Source organism: Synchiropus splendidus, chromosome 6 (genome assembly GCF_027744825.2).
Source record: "Synchiropus splendidus isolate RoL2022-P1 chromosome 6, RoL_Sspl_1.0, whole genome shotgun sequence".
Taxonomy (NCBI): domain Eukaryota; kingdom Metazoa; phylum Chordata; class Actinopteri; order Syngnathiformes; family Callionymidae; genus Synchiropus; species Synchiropus splendidus.
The window spans coordinates 3,266,531-3,294,375 of NC_071339.1; the positions used below are offsets into that span (position 1 = coordinate 3,266,531).

General features: G+C 44.8%; 4 protein-coding genes across 10 annotated transcripts in view; 1 reads left to right on the plus strand and 3 right to left on the minus strand.

Annotated features, from left to right (window-relative positions):
• The window catches only part of LOC128761258 (arf-GAP with coiled-coil, ANK repeat and PH domain-containing protein 3-like), a 44,544-nt gene extending 41,774 nt beyond the window's left edge, over positions 1-2,770 (minus strand). For 2 of the 4 annotated variants that reach the window (XR_008414926.1, XM_053869455.1), the window contains exon 1: positions 2,539-2,768. Coding sequence is in view for 3 of the 4 variants with exons in the window: in XM_053869455.1 (XP_053725430.1) it covers positions 2,539-2,585 (47 nt within the window). In the remaining variant the exon portion in view is untranslated. Of the gene's footprint in view, positions 1-2,538 lie in introns of all 4 variants that reach the window. The other 2 variants (XM_053869452.1, XM_053869453.1) reach the window with 2 other exon arrangements.
• Positions 2,771-3,293: 523 nt separating this feature from the next.
• On the plus strand, positions 3,294-13,988 carry pusl1 (pseudouridine synthase like 1). The gene is made up of 8 exons (XM_053869458.1): positions 3,294-3,459; positions 3,535-3,595; positions 4,004-4,191; positions 8,604-8,753; positions 9,824-9,994; positions 13,335-13,389; positions 13,502-13,664; positions 13,893-13,988. Exons 1-8 carry the CDS (start codon positions 3,404-3,406, stop codon positions 13,910-13,912), a joined length of 864 nt encoding a protein of 287 aa, XP_053725433.1. The 5' UTR covers positions 3,294-3,403; the 3' UTR covers positions 13,913-13,988.
• On the minus strand, positions 12,902-18,778 carry LOC128761259 (cilia- and flagella-associated protein 45-like). Its single transcript, XM_053869457.1, has 11 exons — positions 18,149-18,778; positions 17,940-18,072; positions 17,699-17,866; positions 17,456-17,634; positions 17,266-17,395; positions 16,447-16,593; positions 16,234-16,347; positions 15,122-15,315; positions 14,831-15,055; positions 14,658-14,766; positions 12,902-13,716 (listed from the first exon to the last, which is right to left on the minus strand). Exons 3-10 carry the CDS (start codon positions 17,837-17,839, stop codon positions 14,694-14,696), a joined length of 1,203 nt encoding a protein of 400 aa, XP_053725432.1. The 5' UTR covers positions 17,840-17,866; positions 17,940-18,072; positions 18,149-18,778; the 3' UTR covers positions 12,902-13,716; positions 14,658-14,693.
• Positions 18,171-27,470, minus strand: LOC128761257 (dynein axonemal heavy chain 1-like). Of its 4 annotated transcripts, XM_053869449.1 has the most exons (26): positions 27,342-27,470; positions 26,927-27,065; positions 26,792-26,849; positions 26,599-26,725; positions 26,393-26,525; positions 26,185-26,314; positions 25,952-26,116; positions 25,835-25,883; positions 25,628-25,768; positions 25,413-25,561; positions 24,594-24,808; positions 24,232-24,530; positions 23,682-23,832; positions 23,382-23,575; positions 23,069-23,294; positions 22,784-22,903; positions 22,630-22,712; positions 22,304-22,445; positions 21,324-21,479; positions 21,052-21,250; positions 20,425-20,678; positions 20,129-20,341; positions 19,905-20,069; positions 19,746-19,836; positions 18,993-19,640; positions 18,171-18,234 (listed from the first exon to the last, which is right to left on the minus strand). In XM_053869449.1, the coding sequence occupies exons 2-25, from the start codon at positions 27,062-27,064 to the stop codon at positions 19,609-19,611; spliced, it is 3,630 nt and encodes a 1,209-aa protein (XP_053725424.1). In that variant the 5' UTR covers position 27,065; positions 27,342-27,470; the 3' UTR covers positions 18,171-18,234; positions 18,993-19,608. The 4 variants fall into 4 exon arrangements, with proteins under 4 accessions (XP_053725424.1, XP_053725423.1, XP_053725422.1 ...); XM_053869448.1 differs by having other exon boundaries at positions 25,628-25,883; positions 26,599-26,722; XM_053869447.1 differs by having other exon boundaries at positions 25,628-25,883.
• Positions 27,471-27,845: the final 375 nt, after the last annotated feature.

Here is a 27,845-nt window from a genome sequence, read left to right on the forward strand (position 1 = left end):
ACACATAAAAGACCAGTACGAGTTCAGACCTGCAGGAAGTGGGTGTGTTTGTGTGTGTCTGAGAAACACTGAGAGAAGACGAACAGCATTCATCATGGGCCATCTGAATGCCAAAAGTAGGACAGGAAATCCAACCAGATATTGGGCACCAGGTGTGAATATTATTAGGATTGTTATTTTGTTTATACTGTTCTGTCAATCCAAGCAATAGGAAACAAAGGAATTGGAGCCACAAATAACTTATTCAGGATGAAGAAATGTACTGAGCGTGGTGAGAAAAGCATTGCTAAATGGCACAAAGGCCTCTGCTATCATTCAACGTCATCATCATTCCAGTATTAAGCAACATTTCATTTTTCACCTCGAGTCACAAATGACTCATTTTGGTAAGGATGGAAATGTGAGGGCCTGGGAAAGTGACAGGGGGCGCTGCCTAATGTGAGCCGCTTCCTGTGACCTTGCATCCTTCCCAACCATCACGGCGGAGGCTGGACAGCAGCTGCAGTCATTCTGCTGGAATCTGACGATACGATGCGTATCTGATACAGGAGCGACGATACCAGGCTTCCCGATAGTTTGTGTGGTGATAATAATAATAATAATAATAACGATTATTATTGTTATGCTTCTTAACAAGGAAAAAAGAACAAGATTATATCGAACACTTATTATGTGCACTAAAGTTATTGTTATGAACTCAGACCAGTTACATGTCACATTTCCAAACTGAACCATCACTGTGGTTAGCTAAGTTGACAGTGACATTCTGAGCAGAACAAGAGGCTGAAGGGGGAAGTCGAAAGTTTGCCATTAGACTGAATAGAACTAAAGATCACAGGTATATCCAAGTATTTATTTATGAATTAAATATTGATATGAAACACTTGGTTTCTGTCAGAACTCTTGAAACCACAGCGGGAACGCAGTCAATCAGAAAGCGACCCGACAGAGGAACTAGAGAGCAGAGGGGGGAGTTTTGACATTTATTGACTGTGGTGACAATAAAAACACTGCCCTCACTCAGTCCATCCCTTCACCTCTGATCGGATGTTCCGCCAACCCGATCCTGTCATTTAGTTATTTCACTGTTTATTTCAGGATTTTTCCATTTAAAATGCATAAAAAAAAAAAAGTCCACTTTCACGATGTGTCACGTTGTCGGTTTGTTTTGCTGTCTCCACTTTGTTTTAACAGGTTTGGCCACGTGAGCGTTCATCTTTTAACAAGAGACCATTATTGTGAAGGCATGGCGGCTCTGATGTACGCTGTGGCGGTGCACCATGATCGTTCACAGGCAGCAGAAACCATGAGTACAGTATTGAAGCATCAAGATATTTGAGTGCATTTTCTTATACCCCTAGTCTGTCACACCTCCGAAACATCAAACATCTGATCACTTGTTTGAAGTCGGACACTCAAAGGGTAGTAAAACTCAAAGCATCTCAATGGAAGAGCTTTACATTGCAAAATAATGGTGGTGTCTCGAGTCTGCCAGTGTCAGAATCAATAGAGCGTTATTGACTATTCAATGGTAATTTAGCATTTTTTATTTTTCTATTGACTATTATCCTTTGATCTTCTCTCCTTTATCAACCATTTGTTAATTTGGCTTTGATTGTCCACATTGAAGACTATATGTGTATTTGCATTACGATGTCAAGCCATGTTGGGAGATAAAATACCATGTTTGTCTTCACCGTGTATAAGACGTGTGTTCCATGTCACGTGACCTTCTGAATGTTCTCCCTGCGTTGGACCTCATGTTCCCAGGTTCAACATGAGGTCCAGTGCGTTCTCGGCAACCTGTTGTCCAGGACATCGATCACGCTAGTGACACAGGACTGAGGCTGCATGACATGACAAAAGGAAACACGTTTTTCATTTTAATATCCCCTACTTTCAATGTCTCGTGAGTCTGCCAAAATCAAACCAAATCGTGAAAACGTGTCGTCAGCAGCAGGGCACAGTGCAGTCCGACTCTAAATAAATAAGGATATTCGACAGAGGAGATCAAACAGGCGTCCCTGGCCTAGATGCTGCCAGCAGACTGACCTCGTGTGGGGACAAGATTTCAAGAGAGGGGGGCCCTGAATCTGCAGCAAGGACACCTCCAGTCAGCTCCCACAGAGAGAGATGGAGGGTGAGAGCGGGGCCTCCTCCTCCTCATCATCATCATCCTCCTCCTCAGAGAGAAGACTGCTATCAACCTGTATGCCATGTTGCAACCCTCTCCTCCTTTGATGCCACAACAAAAAATGTCTGTTTAAACGATCTCACGACCAAAGCTGACCAGCCGTGCCACGCCTTCGTCAAATAACCCTCATTCAGCCGCTTCACATGCATCACGTTAACGCCACTCACCGCGACAAAACGATCCGAATCACCCCACGAATGAATGACACATTCACCCCAAATGATCACCGCTCTTGCAGCGACCCTAAAAGCTGACATCTGCTTCCATTCATGCGGTCAGAGTCACCCACTCACCAATCACGCGTAAAAGAAGGTGTGCCATTTTTGCGCACCCCGCATTCCTACCTGAACCGGGGGGAGTCTTTAATACATTCCTCAAAGTCCACCGTCATTTTCCCTGTCTTCTCGTGGATTCCTGCTTCACTGTGATGATGTCATTGCCGGCGGCGAGGAGGTCGATGGAAGCGCGGCGGTGGTGACTGCTGTGGCCGGACGCGCAGCGCTCAGTCTTCCGTCTCCCGGTGGCGGCGCGGTGACACTGAACGCAGCACAGACGACTGCTCGACTGCCGCCGCTGCCCAGAGCAGAGGAGGAGGCGTCGCTGCAATGGGAAGCAGAGAGGGCTCGAGAGCGCTCCCGCGCGTCAAACTGCGGTAGCGACACCTGAGGATAGGTAAAGCACATACATTAAACGGCGAGCATCATTGAAATTTTCATCACTGCATTTACAATGGAACAAATCTCGTTGTGTGACGCTACTGTTGTCATATCTTGGAGAACTTTATTACACAGTTTTAGAGTCAGGCACGGCCTGTAAAACGCCGAATATATTTAAGCGCCAAAGACCAAATTGTGCCCCGAAATATTTCTGGCAGACCATTTTAGCATGACGCCCGCCTGCCAAAAGGCGTTAAACAAAGCACACATCACCCCAGCGGCATGTTTACATTTGTGAGTAAAAACAGCGATGTGGACTTCTTCTGGGGTTAAATGTGAACAAACACTCTTCAGTTAGCAAGCAACAGAATCCCGGTAAAACAGCGACGCACTTCTGTCAAAATTATTCAGGGGCTAAATTTAGTCAGAAAGGACTTCCTGACTCCGCGCGTGCTGTGTGTTGACATGCTAGCGCTCTCACTGTGTCCTTCCCGGTCCCTGTGTTATTCGGCGGCCCCGGAGACAGAGTCGTATTCGCCCCGTCACTTGAGTCATGAACAACAGTGCTCGTTACCTCATCTTCTTTCAGTACATCGGAACCGCGTACCGGTGGGTCACTGAGCTCAACATGTCCGTGAACACCTCGATCTCAATGGTTCATTCGAATACATTTATTTTTTCTAGTGGAGTTGTCAAAGTTCCACCGCAACAGCAAGAAGTAAAAGGGGTGCAGGACCACTTGGAGGTAAACATTCCCACTGGGGAGGCTAAATAATAAATAGAGACAAGATTCGTACACATTTAAATCAGCATTTCACTCTGTATTTTTCTTTTATTGACTATAAAGTGCATTGACGCCAATAAAATTAACTGAAAAATGTAATGAAAGTTACAGTCAAAGAAAACTGTCTTGCACTAAATGAGTGAACACATAATAATGTGCATGTTTACATGGTAAAAGAGCATTGTCTCACATGCGCAACATAGTTCTGACCTTCCATCTGAACGTTGAACCATGCGTGTACTTTGAGTCAGCGAAGTTATTTGATTTCCATTTATACTAACTATACTTTGTCATATGTGAGCCTGTCTGAAATCACTGTGTTGTGGAGCAGCCAGACTGAATGGCTAGTTTGGTCGCTCTCATTGCCAGAATGCCATCAGGAAGCTGAGACCTCTCACCCCAGTCTCCCTGTTCATCTCCAGCCGCACTGATGCTGGCGTCCATGCTCTGTCCAACTCCGCCCATTTTGACCTCGTGCGGACAAATGACAAGCCTCCGTTTTCGGAGGACGTTCTCGTTGAGGCCTTGAACTTTCACCTTGGGGCTGAACAGATCAGGTAAGAGCAGGTACAGTAGCTGACCTTGCATGAGCTATTTTTGGAGCTGGATTTGCTGTATTTCCATTTAAACAAATGGATCATACAATTTCTGGTTAATCCGTGATACTTTTCCATGGTTCATTTGTCCCAGCACGTCCTGAATAACACACTCTTCACAAACCTATTGTAAGTATGATTTTTAAGCAATGACCTGCACAGGTGATCGCTACGATCATGAGAGTGTAACTCATGAAAAGCCATGCTCAAACTCAGTGGGCCTTTGCATGTCTGTTGGTCCATAGGTCAGACAGCTAGAAGTTAGTACTGAACAGTATTTTGAACGAGAATAACACATTTATCTCAGTGACATGAGGAGAAACTCAAATCCTCTCTGTATATGAACATTGCTCAGAGGATCTACATCTGAGTGATTCATGCTCTGCTCTTCTCTTATAAAACAGATTAAAAGAATGAACGTATTGCCATTTGTTGTGTTTTTAGTCAGACCTATATAGTGATCGAATGTGTGTGGTTGCTTGAATGTAGGTTTTGCTACAGCAGCTCCATAACCTGTTCCCCAAGTTTCTCTTTTGATTCTAATATGAGACTTCTCAAACCATTTTAACTGGGGGCTTCTAATCGGAATAAACATACTGTACTGTATGTCTGTGTGTGTTTATGTGCGATAGCACCTGGTCTATCCTCACATGTGGGGACCAATTCTTGGCGAAACACCTCCTTGTGAGGACCTTTGGTGGGGACCATTTAGCAAATCCAAGCCCCAGTTTGAGGATGAAGACTTCCAAACAACTCGGCTATTACAGTTAGGTTTGTGTTTGGTTGAGTCCTGGTGAAGGTCAGCTATATGTTTTGGATGGTTAGGTTGAGGGTGAGACAATGAAATGTCACCACAAAGATAGAGACACAAACACATCTGTGGGGGTGGGTGGTGTCTTACATCTGACATCTTCACTTCACCTGCACCCCATCCAGGATTGTAACAGCCAATGCGTTGTTTAAATCTTCCAGTTGCTTGTCTTGAATCACTGTCCATGTGCTGAAACCTTTTCTTCGTACCGTTATCTAAACTGCATCACTTGGATCACATTTCACAAGCTCTCTTGTTGGCCTTGCGCAATCTGGCGGCCTTGCTACGGTCGAGAATCGGGCGTCCATTTTTTCATGTTTCGCAGACGCCCAGACGCCCTCCTAGCTAAAAGCCTGGGGACAGTTGTGATATAGCATTAGGAACATGGTTCAGGCGTTTTTCACAAGGCCATTTTGCTTCTCCAGAGGATGATGACTTTGGTATAATGGATTCCCCGACTGAATTGCCTTGGACAGAAATGTCTGATTGGCCGATGCTGCGACGGTGATGCGCTACACAGTTCTGTGGTGGAAGCGTTGAGTTTCACATCAGATGAGTTTGAAAAATCTGCAGAAAAATCCCTTGGTGCCGACGCTCCCTCAGCGCCATGCTTGTTCTTGTGCAGGGCGCCAAGAGCGTGAGAGACTTGCTGAAGACAAGTAAAAGTGCCCAACTGACTCTAAGAGAGTGTGGAGCTGCACAAGCCATTCTGGAAACAGAGGGATGAAAGAGGAGGAAGGAAAAGGAAGCTGCCAGTATCCCACTAATCCTCAAACCTGCAGAGAGAAGGTTAGACGGGATTATCCTGCTCCCCTCTTTTTGCCAGGGATGTCCATTAGCACACGGCACTTCAAGGCGAATTCACATGCTGCTTACTAGCAAATACATATTCAGACAATCATTATTATTTCTTTATTAAGGAAGTGCTGTTGCCTTCTCAATAAAACTGCTGCGTGGGCAAAACAAAGCTGTGATATCAGAGCAATGCCAGCGATTAGACTGTTATGATTTATGTGTTTAAGTGTGTGTGTTGTGGGGGGGTCGGGCAAAGCAGAGGCTGTCACTTCACATTGGAGCAGGTGCTGAAGGCAGTCGCGAGGGTTTCCTCCGCCACGTGTCGCATCCAATCTCTCCCCAGGACACAGGAAACGTAACCTAGTTTTGCGCACGTATATCGCGCACACACACACACTAAAAACACACGTGCGGCGGACGGTATGGATATGCTGACAGCATCGTCCTCCTACAGGAAGTTGCTGTCCGTGTGCATGGATGCGTTGCCACTAGAACCAAGTGTGTGTGCTAGCTTGCGTTGCCAGGTTGAATGAAATCAGTCCGGGGCCTTCAGAATCGAGGTGCAGGTGCAGGTGCAGGTGAGCTCTGAGTGAGCGGGCACATGTAGTTGTTGGATAGTTGCAAGAGTCAGATCACAAGTTGGGGGCAGCGAGACCTTCTAGCTGGCCCCACTTGTACGCGTGTGTGCGATTGGATACTGTAATTTCCGGACTAACCGCGACTGTTTTCTCACCCTCTGAACCCTGTGGCTTCAGCACATATGGATTTTCAGACCAACGAAATCACAGATGTCTAAAGACATTCCAGCGCTCACCTTCAGCCACTGCGTCTAGATCAGGGGTGGCCAACCACTCAGAGGCTACGGGCCACATGGTTTTACTGTGTTGCTGAAAAGCTCCACATCACAATACATAAGGCTGTAAGTCGCACCTGAACAGCTGGTCACGTGACTTGGCAGCAGTATAGAGGTTGAAGCACAGCCCTGTGTGTCACCAGGTTGCTGGTTCGCGTGCGGCGTCTTGTGCAGATATTTTTCAAATTTATACATTTTACCCTGATCCTCCTGGAAATATCAAGCCGCATACGTAGAAATGTGAGCTCCACTGAATTAAACTCCACAATGATCAACAATGAATAATAGCTGAAACACATACCATACATTTAGTTTAGGCAATGACAAAGTGGAACGTGGAAATAAGTCATGTAAATGACGCTCTGATGACGCTCTAAGTCTTAGGACCGCGACTCACGTCGGCAAGGTTTATTGTTTATGTTTCAAAGTTAAACGCTAGTCAAAGTCAATGAACAACATTTTGACATTTTGCCGGAATAGCTCTTACTTTTTCGTCTTACTTCCTGTATGAACGATCATCTCAATAGCAACTTGACCACTTGAGGCTTGTTGGTGAAGAGCGGCATGAAACTGGGGAAAGGCCTGGTCTAGATCAGTACACCACTGAAGGCCTCGGTGTGAAACAGCATTTATTCCTGTGGAGGAAGACAACAGGTTGCTGGTGGATAGTAGGCCACAAATAGACAGAAAAAACAGTCACACTTTAAAGTCTAGTAAACACTTGCCTGGCTTTTGTGCTGCAGGAGGAGACTGGAGGAATCATAGCCATTGTGTTTGTGATTTATTCAGTGTCAACAAAACACTCTCGCTTCCATGGTTGTGTCCAGTGTTGGGGGGGGGGTCCCGCCTGAGTCGCATCAAAGAGTGGTTTTGTTATGATGCTGAATATTTGAGCTCTTCAGGCCGCCAATGCCCAGCAGAATTCTCTCAGTCGCTGTTCCTTTGTGAGGACAGCTGCCATGTTGGCACTTCAGACAAATAATGCCGCTTGTTTTGTTAGTGCCTGAAACATGTATTTGGGTTAATTATTCAGCTGTTTTACAGTATTAATTCATTTCAAGTCCTTTATGAAATCATTTGACGCACACACACTGACCTCAGCCAAAGTCAGTTACATAAAACTCAATTTTATGTAGGCTGCATTCATAGCGCAGTCTTATGAAAAAAAACAGTTTTATAAAAGGTTTTACATTATGATTTATTTCTCATCCTTTAACATACATTTCTGTTAAACAATAAGCATTTTGTCATTAATAAGCCTGACATAAGGTCAAAAGGAAGGATAACGTTTCCAACGTTGAAAAACCTTTTGTTTGTGATGATGTGAAAAATTGATCTGTTTTACTGACGTTAAATGTCTGAATGTTTTTATAAAATGAGGTGTTTAGTACGTACAGAAATGGGAAAATTAGGCCTGTCAAAATGAACATGTTAAAACCTGTTAACTACAGTGAGTCTTAAGATATTTTTGATGTGTGATTAACTCGTGTGCGTCTCAAATGACCCTCCATGTCTCGTGTGTAGAAGATCAAGAAGCAGAGCGGCAGTGACGTGAGCACAGACGAAAGACGGGCGGTTTTTAATGGCAAACTTAGTGTTGAAGTTATGTCATGCATGCAAAGAATGTGATTAATTTGCGATGAATCGCAGTCCAGTGGCAGTTAACTGGCGATGAATCGCAGACTGGCCCTGGCTTCCAAAGTCCTGGCTCCGTTGGTCAGGATCCTCCTGATCTCTGTTAGGGCCTGTGGTGCTCTTGTAGCCCTTACAGGGCGTCTTTTAGTGGTGTGTCTGGCGTGTCACATGTGAATCCCTGAGTCTGTGTTTCTGTTAGAGTAAAGAATAAAATGATAATGAGACACAATGGGCCACGGCTGCGTGTCCTGTCTGACTGAAGCGTCTTCTCCCTGTCAGGGTGACTGGTGCCCGCCGCGTGCCTGACCAGTTCCACGCTCGCTTCCAGGCTCAGTCTCGTACTTATGTCTACAGAGTAGCTCTGGGAATCTCCCACCGCTCCCAGCTGCCGCTCCCAGAGTGCGATCTGTGCTGGGGAGTCCGCCACACGTGAGTCACTACTTTATTTCCTCCAGTTTTGTCCTGGAAATCCTCACAGACCCCAAGTCCCGTCGAACAATACCAGACCAAACAAGGGCCTGTGTTTGCTGCCTGAGTTGCTAATTAGGATTGTCTAAATAAAGCATGCGACAGCAGCAAGGCCGTCTGGAAAATGGAAATGGGGGCGTGTAGATGAGAAGATGCACGTGGGCTCCACAATATTTCGGGGGAAAGTAGGGCAAGAAAAGCTGCAGGCTCCTACACATGCGTAACATCTCTGAAACATCAAGTGTGTGTGTTTTTTTGTTCCTTTCCCGCTCAGTTTCCCCTCCCTCACCGCTATGCTTCGATATCTCTTGTTTTCGGCGTCCATTTTGCCCCCCTCCTCCTCCTCCTCAGCAGCCTCCCTCCCTCCCTCCTTCCTTCATTGCTGCGATCTGCCTCTGTCGTCATCACACACCCGCAACTTCTCCCGCTGCAAAAAATATCAGGAGTGTGGGAGTTAGACTTTTGTGTTGAGGAACATGCTGTGTTTATGTCTTACTGCACTTTATCGACCTTATGTGTCTCTATTAGTGATGGGTAGATGAGGTATCATGACACAGTATTGCGGCGTTGATGTAGCAGTGTCTGAATTTCCAGATGCCACTAGATGGCGCTCTTGGTTTAGAAATGATGTGAGGTTTCATTGAATTGCTAGCATTTTACAGTGCCATCTGGTGGCCTCTGGAAATCAGGACACTGTTTCATGAAGCCTCATGAACACATCACTAGTCCTTACTGTGACCGTCGATCCTCATCTACTATCAGTTGGTACACACCCCCTAATAATTTGGTGCTAGACTGTGGCTACTTCAGAGGATGTATTTTACTCCAACCAAATGCAGATTGGAAAGGAGGAGCCAGTTCAGACATTGAAGCAACACAACTAGTCTGTGTGAGTCTCTCATGTGCTTCAGAACTGTATGCAGGAGCACCACTGAATTATTCCACTTGGCGCCTTTGCATGTGACCCGGACGCCTGCGGTGGGTCAGGCTGAGGTGAAGTTGTGTGCTTGTTTTTTTTGGTCTCTCACCAGGGTTCTGGATATGGAGGCGATGCGTGACGCCGCAGCCATGTTGGTGGGAACTCATGACTTCAGTAGTTTCAGGGCGGTGAATTCAGACCTGCCTTTCAAAAGCCCCATAAAGACCATGGATGTCGTTGGAATTCAACCAGGAAGCTCCTTCGTGCAAGCTCACTTCCACAGGTAGAGATTGCAGTGAGACAGTCCTGCAGCCATCACATTTATCAGAGACATGGAGTCACGCCGTTTAGACAGCCTGCAGTCGATGAGGGTTTTGATCCCTTCATCTGAGGGAGGAACAGCAACGGACCCAGAGCAGAACTGACTGAAGAAATTATGGATGTGCCTGTCTATTTCTGGTTTTTAAACTTTCATTAACTTCACTTTCAGATTGCCAAGTTTCTGAATCATTTACGGTCCAGCCTGCTCTGCTTTCGGCTACAGAAGAAATATTATTCCAGGAAAGTTTCAAATCAGACTTGTCCTGAAACTTGTGCGAGCGAATCAGTAACAAACTTTTTATTTTAATCTGCAATTCATCTTCATTACCCCAAAATGTTTCTTATGCATGAGATGCATTGTAAGTGAGCTAAAGTAAAGTAACTATTGAATTTTTACATGTACATTTTCATATGTACGTAGTGCTGGGTAGACGAGGTATCATGAAACAGTATTGCAGGGTTGATGAAACAGTGTCCCAGTTTTCAGAGGCCACTAGATGGCGCTCTTGGTTTATAAATGATGTGAAGTTCATAGAATTAGTTGTTCAAGTCCAAACATTTTATAGCAGACATCATTTTTTCAGTGGCCATCTTGTGGCCACTGAAAACCAGGACACTGTTTCACGAAACTTCAGATATCCATCATCTATCTATTCTAATCTAATCTGATTTAATCTAATCTGACTTCATGTGCATCACTCAACCTTGCCCAACTCTTAGTACAGAGGCGGGCAAACTGTGGCCACAGATGGTGGGGGTGTGACAATACACATAAAAGTCAGTTTGTTGCGGTTCTCAGTGTTACTCTGTCTGGCCGGTGTATTATGTACAACAAAGATGTAACAATTTGTCTTTAATGAACAGTGTGAATTGCTGTCTATTCCGCTGAAGTACTCTGAAGTGTAAAAATCATAAAGACAGTCGTCCAGAGAACATACGCAGTGCTGCCTCCTCACTCACTATTTTAAGGTTGTTGTGTGTGTCTGCGCTCCTGCTATGTAGCGGTGCCATCACCCCACTGTGGAGAGTACAGTGCGAGAGCGTTGGGTTTCGGTGCCGCTTCGATCTGTAAATGAATTGCGTAAACAAGTTCCTGACCTGGTCACCTGCGAGGCTTCAAAGGTGACCGGGTCATAGGAGCATGCCTCACTACATGCTACACTAAATGACCTGCCGGATGACTCGCTACACGCATCAAAGACTCGACTCAGAGGACACATCTCTGGGGATCGTCCAGCCCCAGTTGATTTGTTGTGGCTGCCGAGCTGCTTGCGGTCTGCTGTGTGTGGACCACTTGAGAACACATAATAAAGCGAGACGGTCTGGTCCGAGATCATGTACCGTCACTCCCCTAGTGGCTAGGAAACGTGTTTGTTCCCTACTGCTCAATGTGAAGGATGAGGACTTGATTGTGACCTCCACCATGTCGGACCAAGTCCAGAGTTCCACTTGAACAGCATTCCAGAAAAAGTCAGTCAAATGAGACTTTAGGGGATTTGACCTTTAACAGCTCTCTGACTGGCGGGAATCACTCTGCAAGGCCTTCATCGCTCTCCTGAAGCCTGCAGCACCACGTGGGAATTCTGTCCGCGTCTCGGAAAGCAAATGTCATCCTGTCTCTTAAGCGCATCATGTGCGTTGCATTGGGACTGAATCATTTACGACAGATGTCCTGAAGATGCTTTTCCAGGACACGAGTCATCGAGTGGTTAGTGAAACAGCAGCGAGCATTTCCCGCCACCGTCAGACGAAAGCTAACAATAGTGGCAGTGCGGAACCTGCTGCTGAGCCCCGTCGTTACTCTTTCATGAAGGTCGCTATTCTGAGTAACGATGATAAAAGGCGGAGAGAGTGAGCCGTGAATAATTGAAAGTTGGGGAGAAATGGACGTTTTTAAAATGGAGCGATACCTCCTTGTCATTCAGATGATATTGCAGTTTTAAAGCTGGATCAAATCCTCAAATCATTCTACTGGCAAAGGGAAGTGCTGCCAGATGAGGGAGGATGAGGAGATGTTTGGATGTTGGTGGCTTACATGAATGTTTTAGAGCGTCTCTCGTGGCCTTTTCTGGTGAAAGGTTAACATTTGCATCTTCTCTGCTCCCATTTGTTCTTTAAACAGAATGTTTGAAACCCAAAGCTTCTTGACTTGAACCTGAGGATGGTTATTAGCAAAATGGATCGGACTTGGACATGGGCCGGATGTACTGTGGGGTCCGTTCCAGAACCCGGGCACATGCTGTTTGCAACGAAACAGATGTGGGCCAGATCTGGACTGGAAGATCTGGGTGACAATTGAGCGATTCCAGAAAGCTTGAACAGGAGCAGCAACTGAGCTTCATTCTTGCAAAGAACTTGACGGACAACACACTGTATTTACTGTCAAGCTTCTGCTCCTCTCCTCGAAGAGCAGGCCTGGCTGCATGGACCTGCAGCTGGTCTCGTCACTTGTCAACCGTAATCTAAGAAGAAGCGCTGAGTCCATTTGCATTTGACCTAATTCTTCCTTGTGCTTCTGTTTTCTTTCTGAGGAGAATAAAGTCACTGTTCTGGCCAGAACCCTCATGCAGCTTAAGTGCGACAGTGGAGCGCGATAACGGAAGGGAAGAATGCGATAGTGACAGACAGGCCTCATATGACGGTGACTTTTCTCAACATAATCTGCTTGTGTCTGAGCTGGAGCGACACATTGATCATGTGGCATTTAAACTGGCTTGCTTGTCGGTGTCGCCTCCGTCTGCAGCCGAGGGAGGAAGGTGTGACACACCAAAGGTTTCAATGAGACACAGTGGAGGAGGAGCCTGAAGGGTCTCAGACTCACACATTCACATTTGTCATTACTTTAAACTGACCTTTTCGACATTGGTGTCATCTTAAACATACAATATAAGTGAGATGCATGTTCTTGTCAGGCTGCACTGGTTCGCATGTCTTTCCTCTCGATGGATGCTAATTTATCCTTTCATAAAAAGTCATCAATGTTTCCACTGTTTCAGACATGATTCACACCGAAAGTTAAAGGGCTGGGATATGGTGCTGTGGGTGACCATTTGTGTGGCAGTAACTCTAGCGCTGTGAAGAGCGATGCCCTGTGATTCCTGGAGAATCTTTGAGAATGTACTGTGCTAAACTAGAACATCACATGAGGGCCTTCATCTGGGGCTGTGAGTTTAGAGTCTGTTTATTTGTCCTTACAGAGATTTTCTCTCTAAGACATAAATAATCAAATGGTAACCAAGGTCTTGTGCGTGATCGTTGCTTCCTACTTACTTGGCCGTGACGTGTTTGTGGTGCCTCTGCAGGGAGATCCTCTTCTGGGAGTTGACCTTCAGGAGCAGGTCTTTTCTCTACAAGCAGGTACGTTGCTCTTCAAGTTCTTAAGGACCAAATGCAAGTGCATCTGTGCAAAACATGATGAAGCATCCAGTCTCTGAACTGTGAGCTGATGTGAGAAATCCGGCTGCTTCAGGTGCGCAGGATGGCAGGGGCTTTAGTTGCCGTGGGTCAGAGGAGGCTCTCCATTTCCCATCTCAAAGAGATTTTGGAGGCTCGTGACTCTCTAGCGTTCCCACAAGGTCTGGCTGCCCCGGCCCACGGCCTCTTCCTCACAGGGGTGGAATACAAGGATTCAGGTGAGCGACTTGACTTCATCCAAACTCCAGCCCAAAATGCATGAGGCATGTCCTGAAATAGAGCTATTTTTCAGGCCTCATATGTTTTAGTTCTTCAGTATTTATCCATATTTACAGACAAGAAGTATAACAAACAAATCTGATCAATTTGATTCTAGCACCCTAAAGCCCACGTTTTCAAGGACGTGACACTCTTTTCAAAACATGTTTTTTCTTTTCCCTCTGCAGACCTGCAGTTGAAGCTGTGACCATCGTGACCTTCTCCAAATTTCAATGGGAGCATTTGTATTTTTTTTTTCAATAAACTGTGAGTCATGAATAGCAGGTTGCTGAGAATCAGTTAATCTGCCATGATGTGAATACAGACTGGATTTTTCAATCCCTAACATCACTCTCTCTGGAGATGAAGTATCTAACAGAGAATTTCGGAGGGACACTGAAGCAGGCAAACCTGGGACCAAACCTGTGATTTTTTTTTTTTGGCATAACATAAATGGGGTGTTGCCGACTTCGGCTAGGAATGTGCATCGCAATTTATTGCTAGTTCAGCTTGTACAGGTTGAGGTATTTTTCCCATTAAATTAGATTCGATAGCCTTTATTCTCCCCACAATTTTTTGTGTTCTTAGCGAAACTGAGCTAAGCACTTAGCTGTATTTAAAACACAACGATAACAAAAAGATTTAACCGATATTAGGTTCGTTTTTTTTTGTCTGTTTTTTACTCCTAGATTCCGTTGAAGTAACATAACAATTTTTTGATTATTTTAGTTTCCTGTGAACCATTCAAGTATCACACAACATTGACCATTCATTTTAACTGACCCATTAGAATCACTGCATCGTCACCCGTCTACTGAACTCGCATCAATACACATATATACGACACAAACACGTTTGAATTTTAATCCGTAATCTGCCGAAAAATAACTATCATTTACCCTCTTGCCTTACAAATGAAACACTGTGTATCTCAACCTCGAAGTGTGGCTCACCTGAATCTTGCTGAAGTGCTGAGACTTCCGTGGTCCTCACTGATGGCCTCCAGTGACCCCAGCCCTCCTCTGCATGGCACTGCAGTACTTCTTCGGCAGCCCGATTTTCCTGCAAAACAACAACCTCCTCAGTGTTTCTCTGCCTGGAAACCCTCACGTTTGAGACGCCTTACTCCAGTTCACTCAGCTTCTTGGCCTTGAACTCGGCGATGCGCCGGCACTGGCTCTCATGCTCCTCGTTCCTTGTCATGGCCTCCTCAAACTTCTCTTTACGGTTGGCCAGTTCTTGGCGCCGGGAAGCTTCCTGCTGCAGCCTGACCGCCTCATTGTGCTGCTGCAACTGTTGCCGCTTCTTTTCAATCTCAATCTTTTCCTTGTTGATTTTGTGCTCTTGTTCTCTACATGAAGAAATAACGGCTCGTACCTCCATATCATCTCCTGTCGACTGAGAGGTGAGCACTCACCTCAGCAGCCTCTCAAACTCGCGCTTCTCCTTATCAGCCTGCAGAGCTTTCATGTGGGTTTTAAACTTCTCCTGCTCAGCTATTTCAGCCTGGTGCCTCTCTTCCTGCTTGGCTCTCTTGAGGGCCAACTCCCTCTGTTTTTTCCTCCATTCCCCATCCACGATTTCTCCGTGCCTCCAAGCATGATGAGCGTCCTGTGAAACACGTGTTCACACAAGCCTCATTCAACTGGGGAAGTGTTCTGAATTCAGTAGGATGAGACAAGGAAGTGAAATAGTAATGCCACTGTGTTTATATTATATTGTGAAAGAACCCAGTGAAGACCATAGCATACGATCAATAAAAGACCTCCCATGATTCAAGAATTGTGTGCACACACACAATTTGTGTGTCGCCTTATGGCAAAAAGGTAGATACAGTAGATCCCTGACCAGAAAGGGTGAGAGCGCCGACTGAACCACTAAACTGCAAATGGGGCTTTCTCCAGTGCCCTGACCCAGAACCTATCAAATTCCTCCTGGATCCAGGAGGTAACCCAGGAGCAAAATACAATTGTTCCACAAAATCCATAACAGAGAGATCGGACGCAGACAGTCACACAAACCACCTTGGTGGCGTACATGAGGTATCATGGAACACTGTTGCAGAGTTGATGAAACACTGTCCTAATTTCCAGAGGCCACTAGATGGCGATCTTGGTTTAGAAATGATGTGAGGTTTCATCGAATTCGTTCTTCAAGTCCAAACATTCTACAGCAGACATCGCCATCTGGTGGCCTCTGGAAATCAGGACACTGTTTCATGAAACCTCATCGACTCGTCACTATTGCATAGATATTATTTTGTTAGCATGCTCGCCTTGCTGCAAGAAGGTTCGAGTCCCTTTGTCCTCCCTCTCCCTGCATGGGTTTTCTCCGGGTACAGTTGGCCCCGTCAGTATATTGGAGTGAAAAAAGTGTCAGTCTGGAATGAGTCACTTCCTTATGTGACAAAATTGTGTTTGTCCACATGGTGCTTCGAGTTACTGTAGTGCCTTGCTCAGGGACACATCTGCAGTCGGGATTGAACCAGTGCGCGACTGGTTGCTACACAAACTAACACGTCTTGCTCACCATCTCAGCCTGGTGGTCGCCCGCCTTCTTCTGCAGGGCCCACAGCTTGGCCAACTCCATCTCTTTGTCCCTTTTCTTCTTTTTTTGATCGGCCTCGTATTGTGCATCACGATCCTTGAGGAGTTAAAGAGGCGGAAGTACATTTGAAACTGATGCTTATTCACTCACTTTTCATGAGGAGCGTCTGCTTTGCCTTCTATCCGTCTCCCTTACCAGTTTGTTTATGGTATATTCCATGTTCCTCATGTCGTCTTGCCTCTCCTTCTCTTTCTTCTCGTTCTTGATCCGAACTGCCTCTGTATTAATGCGAATGACCTCCTCAATTAGACGCCGCTGCTCCTCCCTCCGCGCCTCTGCTGCCTGGAAGAAAACCGTCAAACAGAATCTGCTCACTCAAGAGTCAGGTGTTTGGCTTCCTTCATCCTACTGCTACCACTTGTCATGACCACACTTTCGACCCAAGGGTTCGACCCAGGACCAGGTGGAGAGATCATGTCTCTTCACCGGCCTTGGAGCTTCTGAAAAGGAGGACGTTCAGCGCCCCCTTTTGAAGCAGCTGCCCCCGCGACCTGGCGTCAGATGATGGAAGCAGGGGTGGATGTTTTATGTTATCGTTTTGCTCCTGGTAATGAGGCATCATGAAACAGTAGTGAGGAAACACTGTCCTAGTGTTCAGAGGCCACTAGGTGGCGCTCTTGGTTTAGAAATGATGTGCAGTTTCATTGATTCACGATTGTTCAAGTCCAATCGTTTTACAGCAGATAGCGCTCACTGGTGGCCTCTGGAAACCAGGACACTGTTTCATGAAACCTCATCCACACAGCACTACTTTCTAGCCGTTTGACGTAACGGTGATGGAAAATACGGGACAAATAATTTTGATTTACTAGAGAGGATAGTGTCTTTGTTTTTTATCAGGACTCCGCAATGTTTTTCGTTGGAGACTCCTGGGAGCAGAGTATTTGCTGGCGAGACGTTTATTAAGACAGTTATTCTCGTTATTTCAACATTTAAATGTCAAGTATGTTTCACCTGGATGTCTTCCTGAATCATCTGCGCATGCCTGTCCCGAATGTCCTGCATTTCTTTTTCTCTCAACTGTCTCAGCACCATTCTTTCTCTCTCGTGCTCCTCGATCTGCCTGCAGATCTCCTGCCTTCCCCTGAACACAAAACACCAGCGGTTAGTCACATGACCTCTCCAGTCACTCAAGCGTCTTCACCTGATCCTCTGTTGCCTGATATCCTCTTCCATTTGATCCCTCTTGTCATAAACCTTTTGCCGCTCCATCTGCACCCGGGCTTCCAGGCGCTTGCTCTCTTCCTCCTCCAGCTCATCAAACTTTTTCTTTTCCGCAACTTGAGTTTCACACGCCGCATGGCAAAGAGCAAGGCTGATTTTCTGACGTGAAAAATGAAGTCAACTGTCTGCTGTATTTTCAAAGCGTTGGCAAATGGCTGCTCACATTGTTCAGGGATCTGATTTCATTCTCTTGTTCGAGTTTCAGCGCAGTGACCCTCTCCAGCATGCGCTGTGCCTTCTTCCTGTCCTCATGTTCTCGCTGAATTTGCTCATTTTGCTCAGCGAGCAAATCTTGCTCCATCATCTGCAGCTTCACTCTTTCAGCGACCTTCTGCAGGTGAGACCATTGGAGTCATCATTTTTGACTGAGGTCCATCATAGCCGATGGTATCCAAGTGTCTCACCTTTTTTTCATCTTTAATCTGCCGAACCTTCTTGGCAGCTTCGATCTCCTTCTCATCAGAGTCACCAGCTTTCAGGAGAAGCTGGTTCAAAGAGCTGGATGTCAGAACGATGGCCGACTCTTTACTCAAGATCCTACAACAAACACAGAACACTGGAAGGTTGTCGCCTACGTTTATAGCAGGATTCAATATATTGTTTGGGTTCTGACTTGTAAGGTTGGACAGGCCCATGAGTGGTTCTCTGCCTTCTCTCCTCTGGCTCCCCGGGATCCTGTGCACCTCCATATTTACTGCTCTGTGACGGTGAGACATACAGTTCAACCTGACTCCAGGTTGTTCTCCATTTTTAATCCCTTATTTTAGCGGTAATTAGCGCACATTTTTTTACAGGAATTGGCTGTTGTCTATTGGACGCGACAGAGATTCAATAAGTACTAATGTCATTTGGGAGAATTTCTAAAGATGCGCTCAGATTTAGGGTGTTGAACCAACGTCTGGGGTCTCGGCAGCGCTTGTGGCGCATGGTGGATGTTTCAGAGCAGAGTAATACCTTCGAATTCACGTTGTCTTTAACCCAACATCGGTGTCCTCCACGTTTTATCAATAAATATTCAGTGTGTAATGAGCCCACATGGTCAGTAGATGGCAGTAGCGCCTACAGAACGCCGCACATGAAAGTTCTTTTAACCCGAGCTGGTCACGTGACCGAATATGCCAGTAAATGAGGGAAACCAGCCGAGTTGTAGTCGAGACTTGAATAGAATAAACTACCGATAATTGTCTAAATTTGATCCTAGTTTCCAAACTTGATTCTATAATTGTCCTTATCACAAAATGTACATTTGTTCATAATGGAAAAAAAAGAGATGTGGATTGTTGACCTGACCTTTGACATATTGAGGACCAGCAGAATTAGTCTGATTCGATAACAAATGCAATGTGACTATTGATACATGCAGGCTGCTGTTGTGCAGTGATTCTAGGAATGATTTAGTGAACATCCAGGTTCCTACACTTTTATAACTTTTGATGTATTGATTTTGGATACTTCACCTTCACCAAGTGCTGTGCCTTGATGTCTTTGATGGTCCGCCATTTTAGTGATGTAACTGCTGCCCTTCACCTCATAAAAGGCACATTCCTGACCAGAATGAAATGTACATTAATGGCATTTGCTCCTTTCATCGTTAGTTATCAAATGTATTAAAAGCACACATCTTTGCTTTTTACACTTCTGGATCTATGGCATATTTGAGTTTGAAGGTAAAAAAAAAAAAGTCCCATGTGACACGGCAACAGTTGAAGCACTTATGTTGGAGCAGATCAGTTATTCCTGAATAAACATGGCCAGTTTCTGAAAAGACAGTCTTCCTTCACCCACATCTTAAGACTGCAGTTTTACATATGAACATATGAACAAATGTTTTGATCAGTTTTAGAATACGACATTATGAACATGTGTATTACTGATAATGACGGGACATTTTGTTGACTATTACATCTTCCCAACACGAGCCAGTGACATGCACACAGTCTGTAACAATTGATGAACTTGAAGACAAATGTGGTCCATTATTTTAGCATCAATATATAATTCAGTATAATTGCAAGAGGTGTTTTTGAATGCAGTATAGATTTTCCTTGAGCCCCTGAGTTCTCTCAAACCAAGTCAAATGAAAGACTTGAGTCCACTGTCAGCCCCTGTAGACAGAGGAAATGTGGTGATGAAACATACAGTATTACAATGCTGCCAGTCTCCATCTGAACACATTCATTTGTCCGCTTGTTTTGGAAAATGTGGCTTACCGTTTTCCAGCGTTTGAGCCAGGCCTTTCAGCACTTTGTTACACAATTTTAATTCATCCAGTAAACAGTCCTCAGAACACAAATCCATCACCTAAAAACAAAACAGTGAGACACAGAAGAACACAGATCCACGGAGAATTGACAGCAGGTGTCTTTGACCTTTGAATTGTCAAATGCAATTTTCATGATTCTCCTCCACACTCTGTCGACATGTTTATGCATCTTGGCCTCCTCTGGAATTATTTGACCAATGGCATCAGAGGACGATGCAGACTCCAGACAGACCCATGAGCTCTGGCAAGCAAGCCACTCCAGCAGCACTTCCTGAAACCAGTGGAGTGGCAGCTGAACATGTCATGAAAGCACAAATACAATGAACTTACTTTAGCAAGTGTAAGCCTAAGCTCCCAGCTGCGGATGCGGTCATCAAATACTTCTTTGACAGGGGAGGTGTACATATTTCGTGTCACAGCTAGGTGGCTCTCGAGCAATGAAAATACTTCCTCTGGAACTTGCACTCTGTAAGAGCCTGACTCCTGGTGTGGCAGCACATCCAGGCAAACAGTTGACCAGCTGTGCTGCATCTCCTCCAGACTCTGAGCCAGTTTGAAGAGCCAAAGCCATGTTAGGTCAACAGCCTTCTCATACAATACAATCTAACGTAGGCCATAAGAAGTACCTGCTCAACGGCAAATTCCATCTCAGCTATTTCCACCACCTCAGCCACGGCAGCGACATGGTTCTGTAGTCCCAGATCCAGACAAAGGGAGAAGGTTAGATCCGTGACAGGCATGAATATGATCCCAGTTTGTTGTGCAAGCATCTCCCAGTGGCGGGGCTTCATCCCAGGATGCCTCAGTCCTTGAATCATAGGGATGTGCCTTGCAAAGTCCTTGATCTTGCCGTGGATTTCAGTCGCAACCACCTGGCAGCCTGAGGATGGATTTGAGAGTCACACTGAATAGCTAGAAACAACACCTCAGTTCCAAGAGAACCTGTGTGGACCACAGACATCTGTATCAGGGTGCAACCAGCTCAGAGGATTGGAATTACAGCTCATACATCGCTGTAACTAAGACACAACTTAGCTGTATACCACAAAATCTGCACCTGAAAATGCAGGAAATACAGTTCCAGAGTGTCAAATCTTTGGTGCTGAGTCTCATGTGAGGTTCTTCACCAAAAAGAGGGGCACAGTATTTAAAGCAACCCAGTGACAATAAACATCTACTCTGCGTTTTCTCAAAAGGTACAAAACGTCCACTTGAAGTGGAGTAGAAGATGTGTGTGAGTGGTGATCACCTACCAGGAGTTTCTTTGAAATGCTCGACACATCCTGCCATTGTTTCAAGAGCTTGGGCGACGTTTCTTTCCAGCATCTCCGGCTCTATGGATGTCAGTGGGTCATTGAGCCAAATCTTCTGCCAATGAAGCCAATCAAAGGTCGTTGTCCAGAGGGCGCTGTAGGGCTGGAAGTCCTTCACCATTGCCTCTACTCGATCATACTGTCATCATACAAACAAACGCTACTGTCAGCTAAGTGTGTGTCACTGTGATCCCACTTCATTTTTCACGTACGCTTGTGACAGCCAGGCCGAGCAGACGCTGTCTGTTGTTGTAGGTTTCAGCCAGAGCCTGGGATTCTTGGAGGAGCCTCCCCGTGCTTCTTACTTTATTTACGATATCATGAGCGTGAGCCATGTCTACATGGCCTCCCAAACCAGCAACCTGCTCCTGCTTAGACAAATGACCAGTCTGAAACCAATTCCATGGACGTTGCTGTGTTGAAAAGTAAAATAGTGGAACGACCGACAAGACATGATGTAAGTTTCTTCTTCTTTTCCTTTTGGCTTCTCCCTTCAGGGGTGGCCACAGCGGATCAACTACCTCCATCTCTCCCTGTCCTCTTCTCTCAAACCTCCAAACCTCATGTCCTCCTTCACCACCTCCATCAATCTCCTCTTTGACCTTCCTCTCCACCTTCTGCCTGGCAGTTCCAACCTCAACATCTTCATCTACCAATGTACTGGCTCTCTCTCTCTCCTCTGTACATGTCCAAACCATCTCCATCCAGCCTCTCTGACTTTGTCTCCTAAACACCTGAGCACATGTGCTGCCCCTCTGATCTACTGCTTCCTGATCCTATCCATCCTGCTGACTCCCAGAGAGAAGCTCAGCATCTTCATCTCTGCTACCTCCAGCTCTACCTCCTGTCTTCTCCTCAGTGCCACTGTTTCCAGACCATACAACATTGCTGGCCCGACCACCCTTTTGTACACTTTCCCTTTCATCCTTGCTGACCCCTTTTGTCACATATCACACCTGACACTTTTCTCCAATGATTCCATCCTGTCTGCACCCGCTTCTTCACCTCTTTCTCACTTTATCAGATCTCGTATGTGACCAGTCTGCAGCATCAACTACTTTTTTCCCCCTTTGTTCCGTGCAGATATTTCCACAATTTAGTGAATCACAATAAACATGTCAAGATTATTGAAGTTAACAAAATGTAATATACATTATTGATAGGAGCAAATGAGGGGGGGTGTCCAAATGACCTGTAATGAGTCAAGATGGTCCTCAAAGTTGTTCTGGTCAGACTGCAGGTTCTTTTGAAAATGATGCTCCAGTTCCACATGTTGGGCAGTGACTGCCTGGATATCTTTAGATATCTTCAATGGCCAGACCATTGCTGTGAACCTGTGACGTGGAATGGAGGAAAAAATAAATACATACACATTCTAAAAGTCCTAATATATATATATATATATATATATATATATATATATATATATATATATATATATATATATTTTTTTTTTTTTTTTTTTTTTTTTAAGTGTATTTATTATTGTTTTTAATACAGGATGTCACCATTACTGACCTCTTGTTGACGTCTTGTTTTGGTATTACGTGGCAGAACTCATGTAAGAGTTCATATTCTGAGAGAATTTTCACAAGAGTTTCCTAAAGGGATTTTAAGAAACAGAATGAATTAACCACACTACGAATGAAAGCGCAGGTAGCACTCTACAAGCCTTGTAATAGTCCAGTCGATCTGGGAGTTGTTCCATCCAGAGTTTCTTCTCCGACAGTTCCTCAATGCTGTCGGGCATTTTGTGTAGTTTCTTGTGTATAACGTCACACTCTTCACACACCTTTAAACATATGCAGTAAGACATTAAAAAAACAAAAAAACTAGCAGGCTGTTCCTCAATGAGGAAAGTTCATATCCATGGCAAAGAATGTCCTACTGACTAGACAAGAATAAATTATTTCGACATTGTATTTTTACTGACCAATTTTCATAGAGTTTTACTCACGTCATCAACTTGGTTGCAGAGTATTGAAGCAAAGTGTTTGAGAGTGGCTATGACTAAAGCATTTGTTTTGTTGAAGAGAGACTGTCGGACAGTCTCAAGCTGAATCAGGAACGGACCAATGACAAGAGACGTTGGGAGCAACTGCTCCAGTCTGTCCTTCTCTTTAAGATGCCGCTCTAATTCCTTCCTCACTTCCTGAGATGTCTGGCAACCTTCCATAGCTGATCTGTCAGAGATCATGATCACAACAGAAAAGTCAAATAATCCAACACCTCCAAACATGTTTCCAGAAATCAAATGATGTTCAACTCACTTGAAAGAGCCATTTACATCCGTGTTGTGTAGATCTATAAATTGTGAATATTCAGCTGCGTAAGCCTTCAGAACAACAGCGGCTTTAGAGAGAGCACCAGAAATCTTCTCTCTCAACTCCACCACCTCTGCTTCCCACAGGCTTACAGAGCTGATGACTGGATCACCTCCAAAGAACAGGTTTGGCAAGACAAACTGCAACAGAAACATAACAAATACACATCTATTTGAGTTAAGTTGTGAAAATTCTTGCTTCAAACAGCATGAGAGTCAATGGCCTGATAGATTGTTATATTCTCACCTTCTCTAGTCGTGGTACGTTGTGCGTGGAGCGAATGCCTTCATCAAACAGGTGCGTGACAGCTGTCTGGAATTCCTCGACAGGTGTAGAGTAATGAGCCCCACTTGGAGCCAGAACGAGGTCCACATGGAACACAGGGTGATTTTTTGGTCTACAAGGACACGAAAGGACAATGTTGCGACTAAGAGCAGATAAGATAACAGCAGTAAGAAAGCAGCGGAATTGAGAACAAAAACCCACACAATGTAAAAAAAACTGGGTGCAAATCAATAAAATTGAATGATTAAATATGAATGAAATGAATGGTCTATTAGTATTAGCATTATTTAACTTTGACTGCTTATGACCCATGAAAAGTATAGAGAGTGAGTCAATAGCGTGAAAGGAAACCACTTTTCAGAATAATGTATAAAAACTAAAGACCACAGGGAGGTTAATACAGTGGCAGCAGGAGACTGACAGCACGCAGAGTATCCCAGCCGTGGATTAAGGAAAATATAAATCACTCAATAGCATTTATATTCAGTCAAAACACGTCCGCAACACCTACTGAAAACAGCTGGTGATGAGGCTGTCTCCCCAAACCATGTCCGCTGGACATGTCACCAGACTTGAGCAGGCGTCCAGGATCACATGGCCTAGACTGACCAGAGAGCTGCGCACGAGGTGGCGAAGAGCGTCCTCCATGTGGTACCTCACCAAGGGCATGAAGCGGTGAAGCCTGGAGGTGTTGTACACCTCCCAGCAGGACTCCCTCAGATTGTAAGCACCTTTGACATGACTTCCAAAGTTACACCGGAAACTGTTGCATAACGTGGGAACCCAGGATTCATGAAGAAACAAGCTTGTCTGAGGAAAAGATGAAGGGTTCAGTAAACATCTTTGGTGTGATGATCGTGAAGTGCACAGCACCTGAGTGTGGATTTGAGACTGGTTCCCTCTAAACTCTTCCAAACCGAGTGGTTTGTTGAAGGAGACGTTGAACAGCTTCATGTTGGCAACTTTACTGCACTGAGATTGGACTTCAGACAGCACTTTAATCACGTCTGAACTGTTCAGCAGGGATGTCACTGAAAACAATCTTTTGTTCTCCGAGTACGAAGGCAGGGGCACCAAAGCAGCAGGACCTTGAAATGGACACAAGGAATCAAGACATGGAGCTTTTAATGTACTCATCAAGTAAATACACTCCAGACAGTGGCCTGGAATACATCGCCTTCATCGCTTCATCTCTCCTGAGATTTTAGAGAGTTTGAGGTCAAGAAAGGCAGATTCATGATGGGACAACATCAATAAAATCTTGGTTCCCTGGTGACATTTAAATGATGAAAAAATCTATCTTCTATTATTTTCTTCCTTTGCTTTGAGCGTATCACCCGTACTACTAATAAGGAATTGTGTAACATTATCGGTGCTTTGTAGTGTTCACTTCACATCATTTCATGAGGTGTGATGGAGAGCATTTGCTTCGCTACTCCTCCTACAGTCTTTGTCGTAGCAACACCGTTCCAAACCAGAGCGTCAGACTTATAACTCATAATCTAATTCCCAAACTTTTCCCCATTAAAATGAATGGGATGACACATGCAGTATGAGACGCACCTGTAATCACAGACGTGTCACATAACATTCACACCTGTCTGGTTAGTTCTCATCAAAATGTCATTCTTTGTAAGCAACATCCTATCAGTGGATAAAACAGAGTTTAGGTACAAGTAAACTTCAACTGACCTTTCGGAGGCAGATATTCCTGGGGCAGCTTGACATATGAGAACAGTTCAGGACTGCTCCTCACCACTGCATCAAAGACCATGCTGTTCATCGCACGATCATACTGTAATTTCACCTCCGTCTCCTGAGTCTGCACGCACGTCTCCAAACTGCACGCATCACAAACATCGACTGTCAGTGGATAGACATTGACATGACATCAGAAACAAACTCACGTTTTGGGTGTGAAGCCGGGCGCAGATAGTGCATTCTTCGTGATCCGTTGAAGAGCGAGGCTGTCAATAGACGGTGAACCGTCGCAGACGGGCATGCAGTCTACGTACAGGTGGTAGAGGAGGAGCGCTTCTGTCTCTTCTCTACAGGACAATGCAAACTGAAGTCGCTTGGCAAAAACACGAGGGTCCTCGGCACAAAATAACAACCTGATCCTGGGGACCCAGTGTTTGCCACACGTAACCACCGTGCTCACACCTGATACCACGTTCATTTGGTCAGTTTGAAGCAGGTAAAAAAACGAGAAAGGTAAAAATGAAACTGACCTTGCTCTTGCTTTGTGCGATTGCTCCATTGATCCGAGGTTTCTTCCTGTAGTTTACGACTGAGAACAACCTTTTCTACAAGGTACCGACGTGTCTCCTCACTATAGTCAAGCACACCAACCAGATGCCAGTGATACATTGAAGAGGTTTCACTTGAGTTGTCCACTGCAAACGAAGGACATCACAGATCAATGTTTTTTGTAAGAGGCACCCACTAATAGTTTTTCCTTTACCAAATAACCCCTCCTCTATAGGTAAGAGTGCTTTTGCTGGAACTGGTTTTTGTCCTCCAGATCCGGCAGGTTTTCCCAAGGCCAGCCAGTCCCCCGGTGTACGACAGTCAAAATCCTCATTGTCGAAGATCTGCCAGGAAATTACAGGACAGTTTGTGCTGTTATGATTTATATAAATAAATTTAAATGCTATAAACCAGATACAAACCTCAAGCGGTAAGTAGCCGTTAACAGAGCTGTTCATTTGCTCGCCAAAGTGTTTGGGTTGTAGTCGACTGATGTCAATGCCTTGGTCAAATAAAAGCTGTTCAATGTCAGTCTTCATGTACTGTCGACGCAGTCTGCAGCAGGACAATATAGAGAACACCAACTTCAGCAAGGTGCCTGATGTGGTAGATTGAACAGATGACATGCCTCTCCACTGCAATTCTGCGAGGAACAGATCCAGGCATTGATTTATGTGGAATCTGGACCTTGGGTTTGTCACCACCACTGCTGAAGTAATCGGTCACTTTACAGAAGTCCACCGTGACAGGAGCGGCTGCAATAAGTCAAGAGAAGCCTGTAAGCCCCAGAGATATATAAACAGTAAAATACAGAGACTTACTGTAGGGAGACTCTCTGATCATGGACACTGAGGGTTGTAGTTTGCCATCTGAAATAATCTGTACACAAGACCAGGATCATCATCTGGGTTCAAAAGCAGCATGAATTTGCAAGCAGGTGTGTTGCTTGTCTTTACCTTGAACCTTGGATTGTTAATAATATCATCCGAGTAGACTCCTCTTTGTTTACGCTCAAGGGGTCTGAGCTGACACTTTCCAGTTGGAGGCCAATATTCTGCAAGTCTCCTCTGTTCAGGAGGAACCTCCTTCTCCATTCTGTTTTTTTTTTAAAGAAAATTTAAAAAATTTAAAATATATGTAAGACTAAACCAGCCAAGTCAGCATTTGGAATAAAAGGATAGATTTATGTATTTTCTGCTTCATATGTTTGCTTTCCACTTGCTTGCTAAAGCAGTCAATAGTGTATAATAACGGTACCTTCCAACTTTGTTGAAACAAACAAACAAAAACGTTAGCTAAAAAGGTTAGCTTCATCCTTAGCGCCAACTTTACAAACTACAGTGACTGCAGAATCACTTCAGGGACACTTACCTTATCTATAAAGATTACACGCCTTATCCTGATAACATGTCAAACATTTACGTTATTATTCTGTCGTCAAACACAAAATCTCAGTCGTCCCACTTGGATTTCTGTGACGTAATGTTTGACGTTGTCAAGGAGATTAAAGCGCGGAGGCCACCAGAGGGCGCCAGAAGGATGACTGCCGATAAATCGGCTAGTTTCACTGTTTTTATAGATTATTTTTTATTTTTTTTATAATGAGCCATGAGCCAAGAAAAACACGTATAAGTATGGCACATCAAATAATAAGTATCCTAATTATTTTTGGATGCATGATATTAATAAATGCAATTTTCATTTTGACTAGACTATGATGTTTCACGTCTGTAACAGGTCAGTTTGTTGAGTTCTGTAGCTCAGGCTGAATTCTCTTTTGTCGTTGATGAGCTCGACCAACGTTTCCTTCAAACACTGCAATGAAACAATGACATAAGGCAAAACAGAGATCTGCTCCTGTGACCCTGTTGGGGA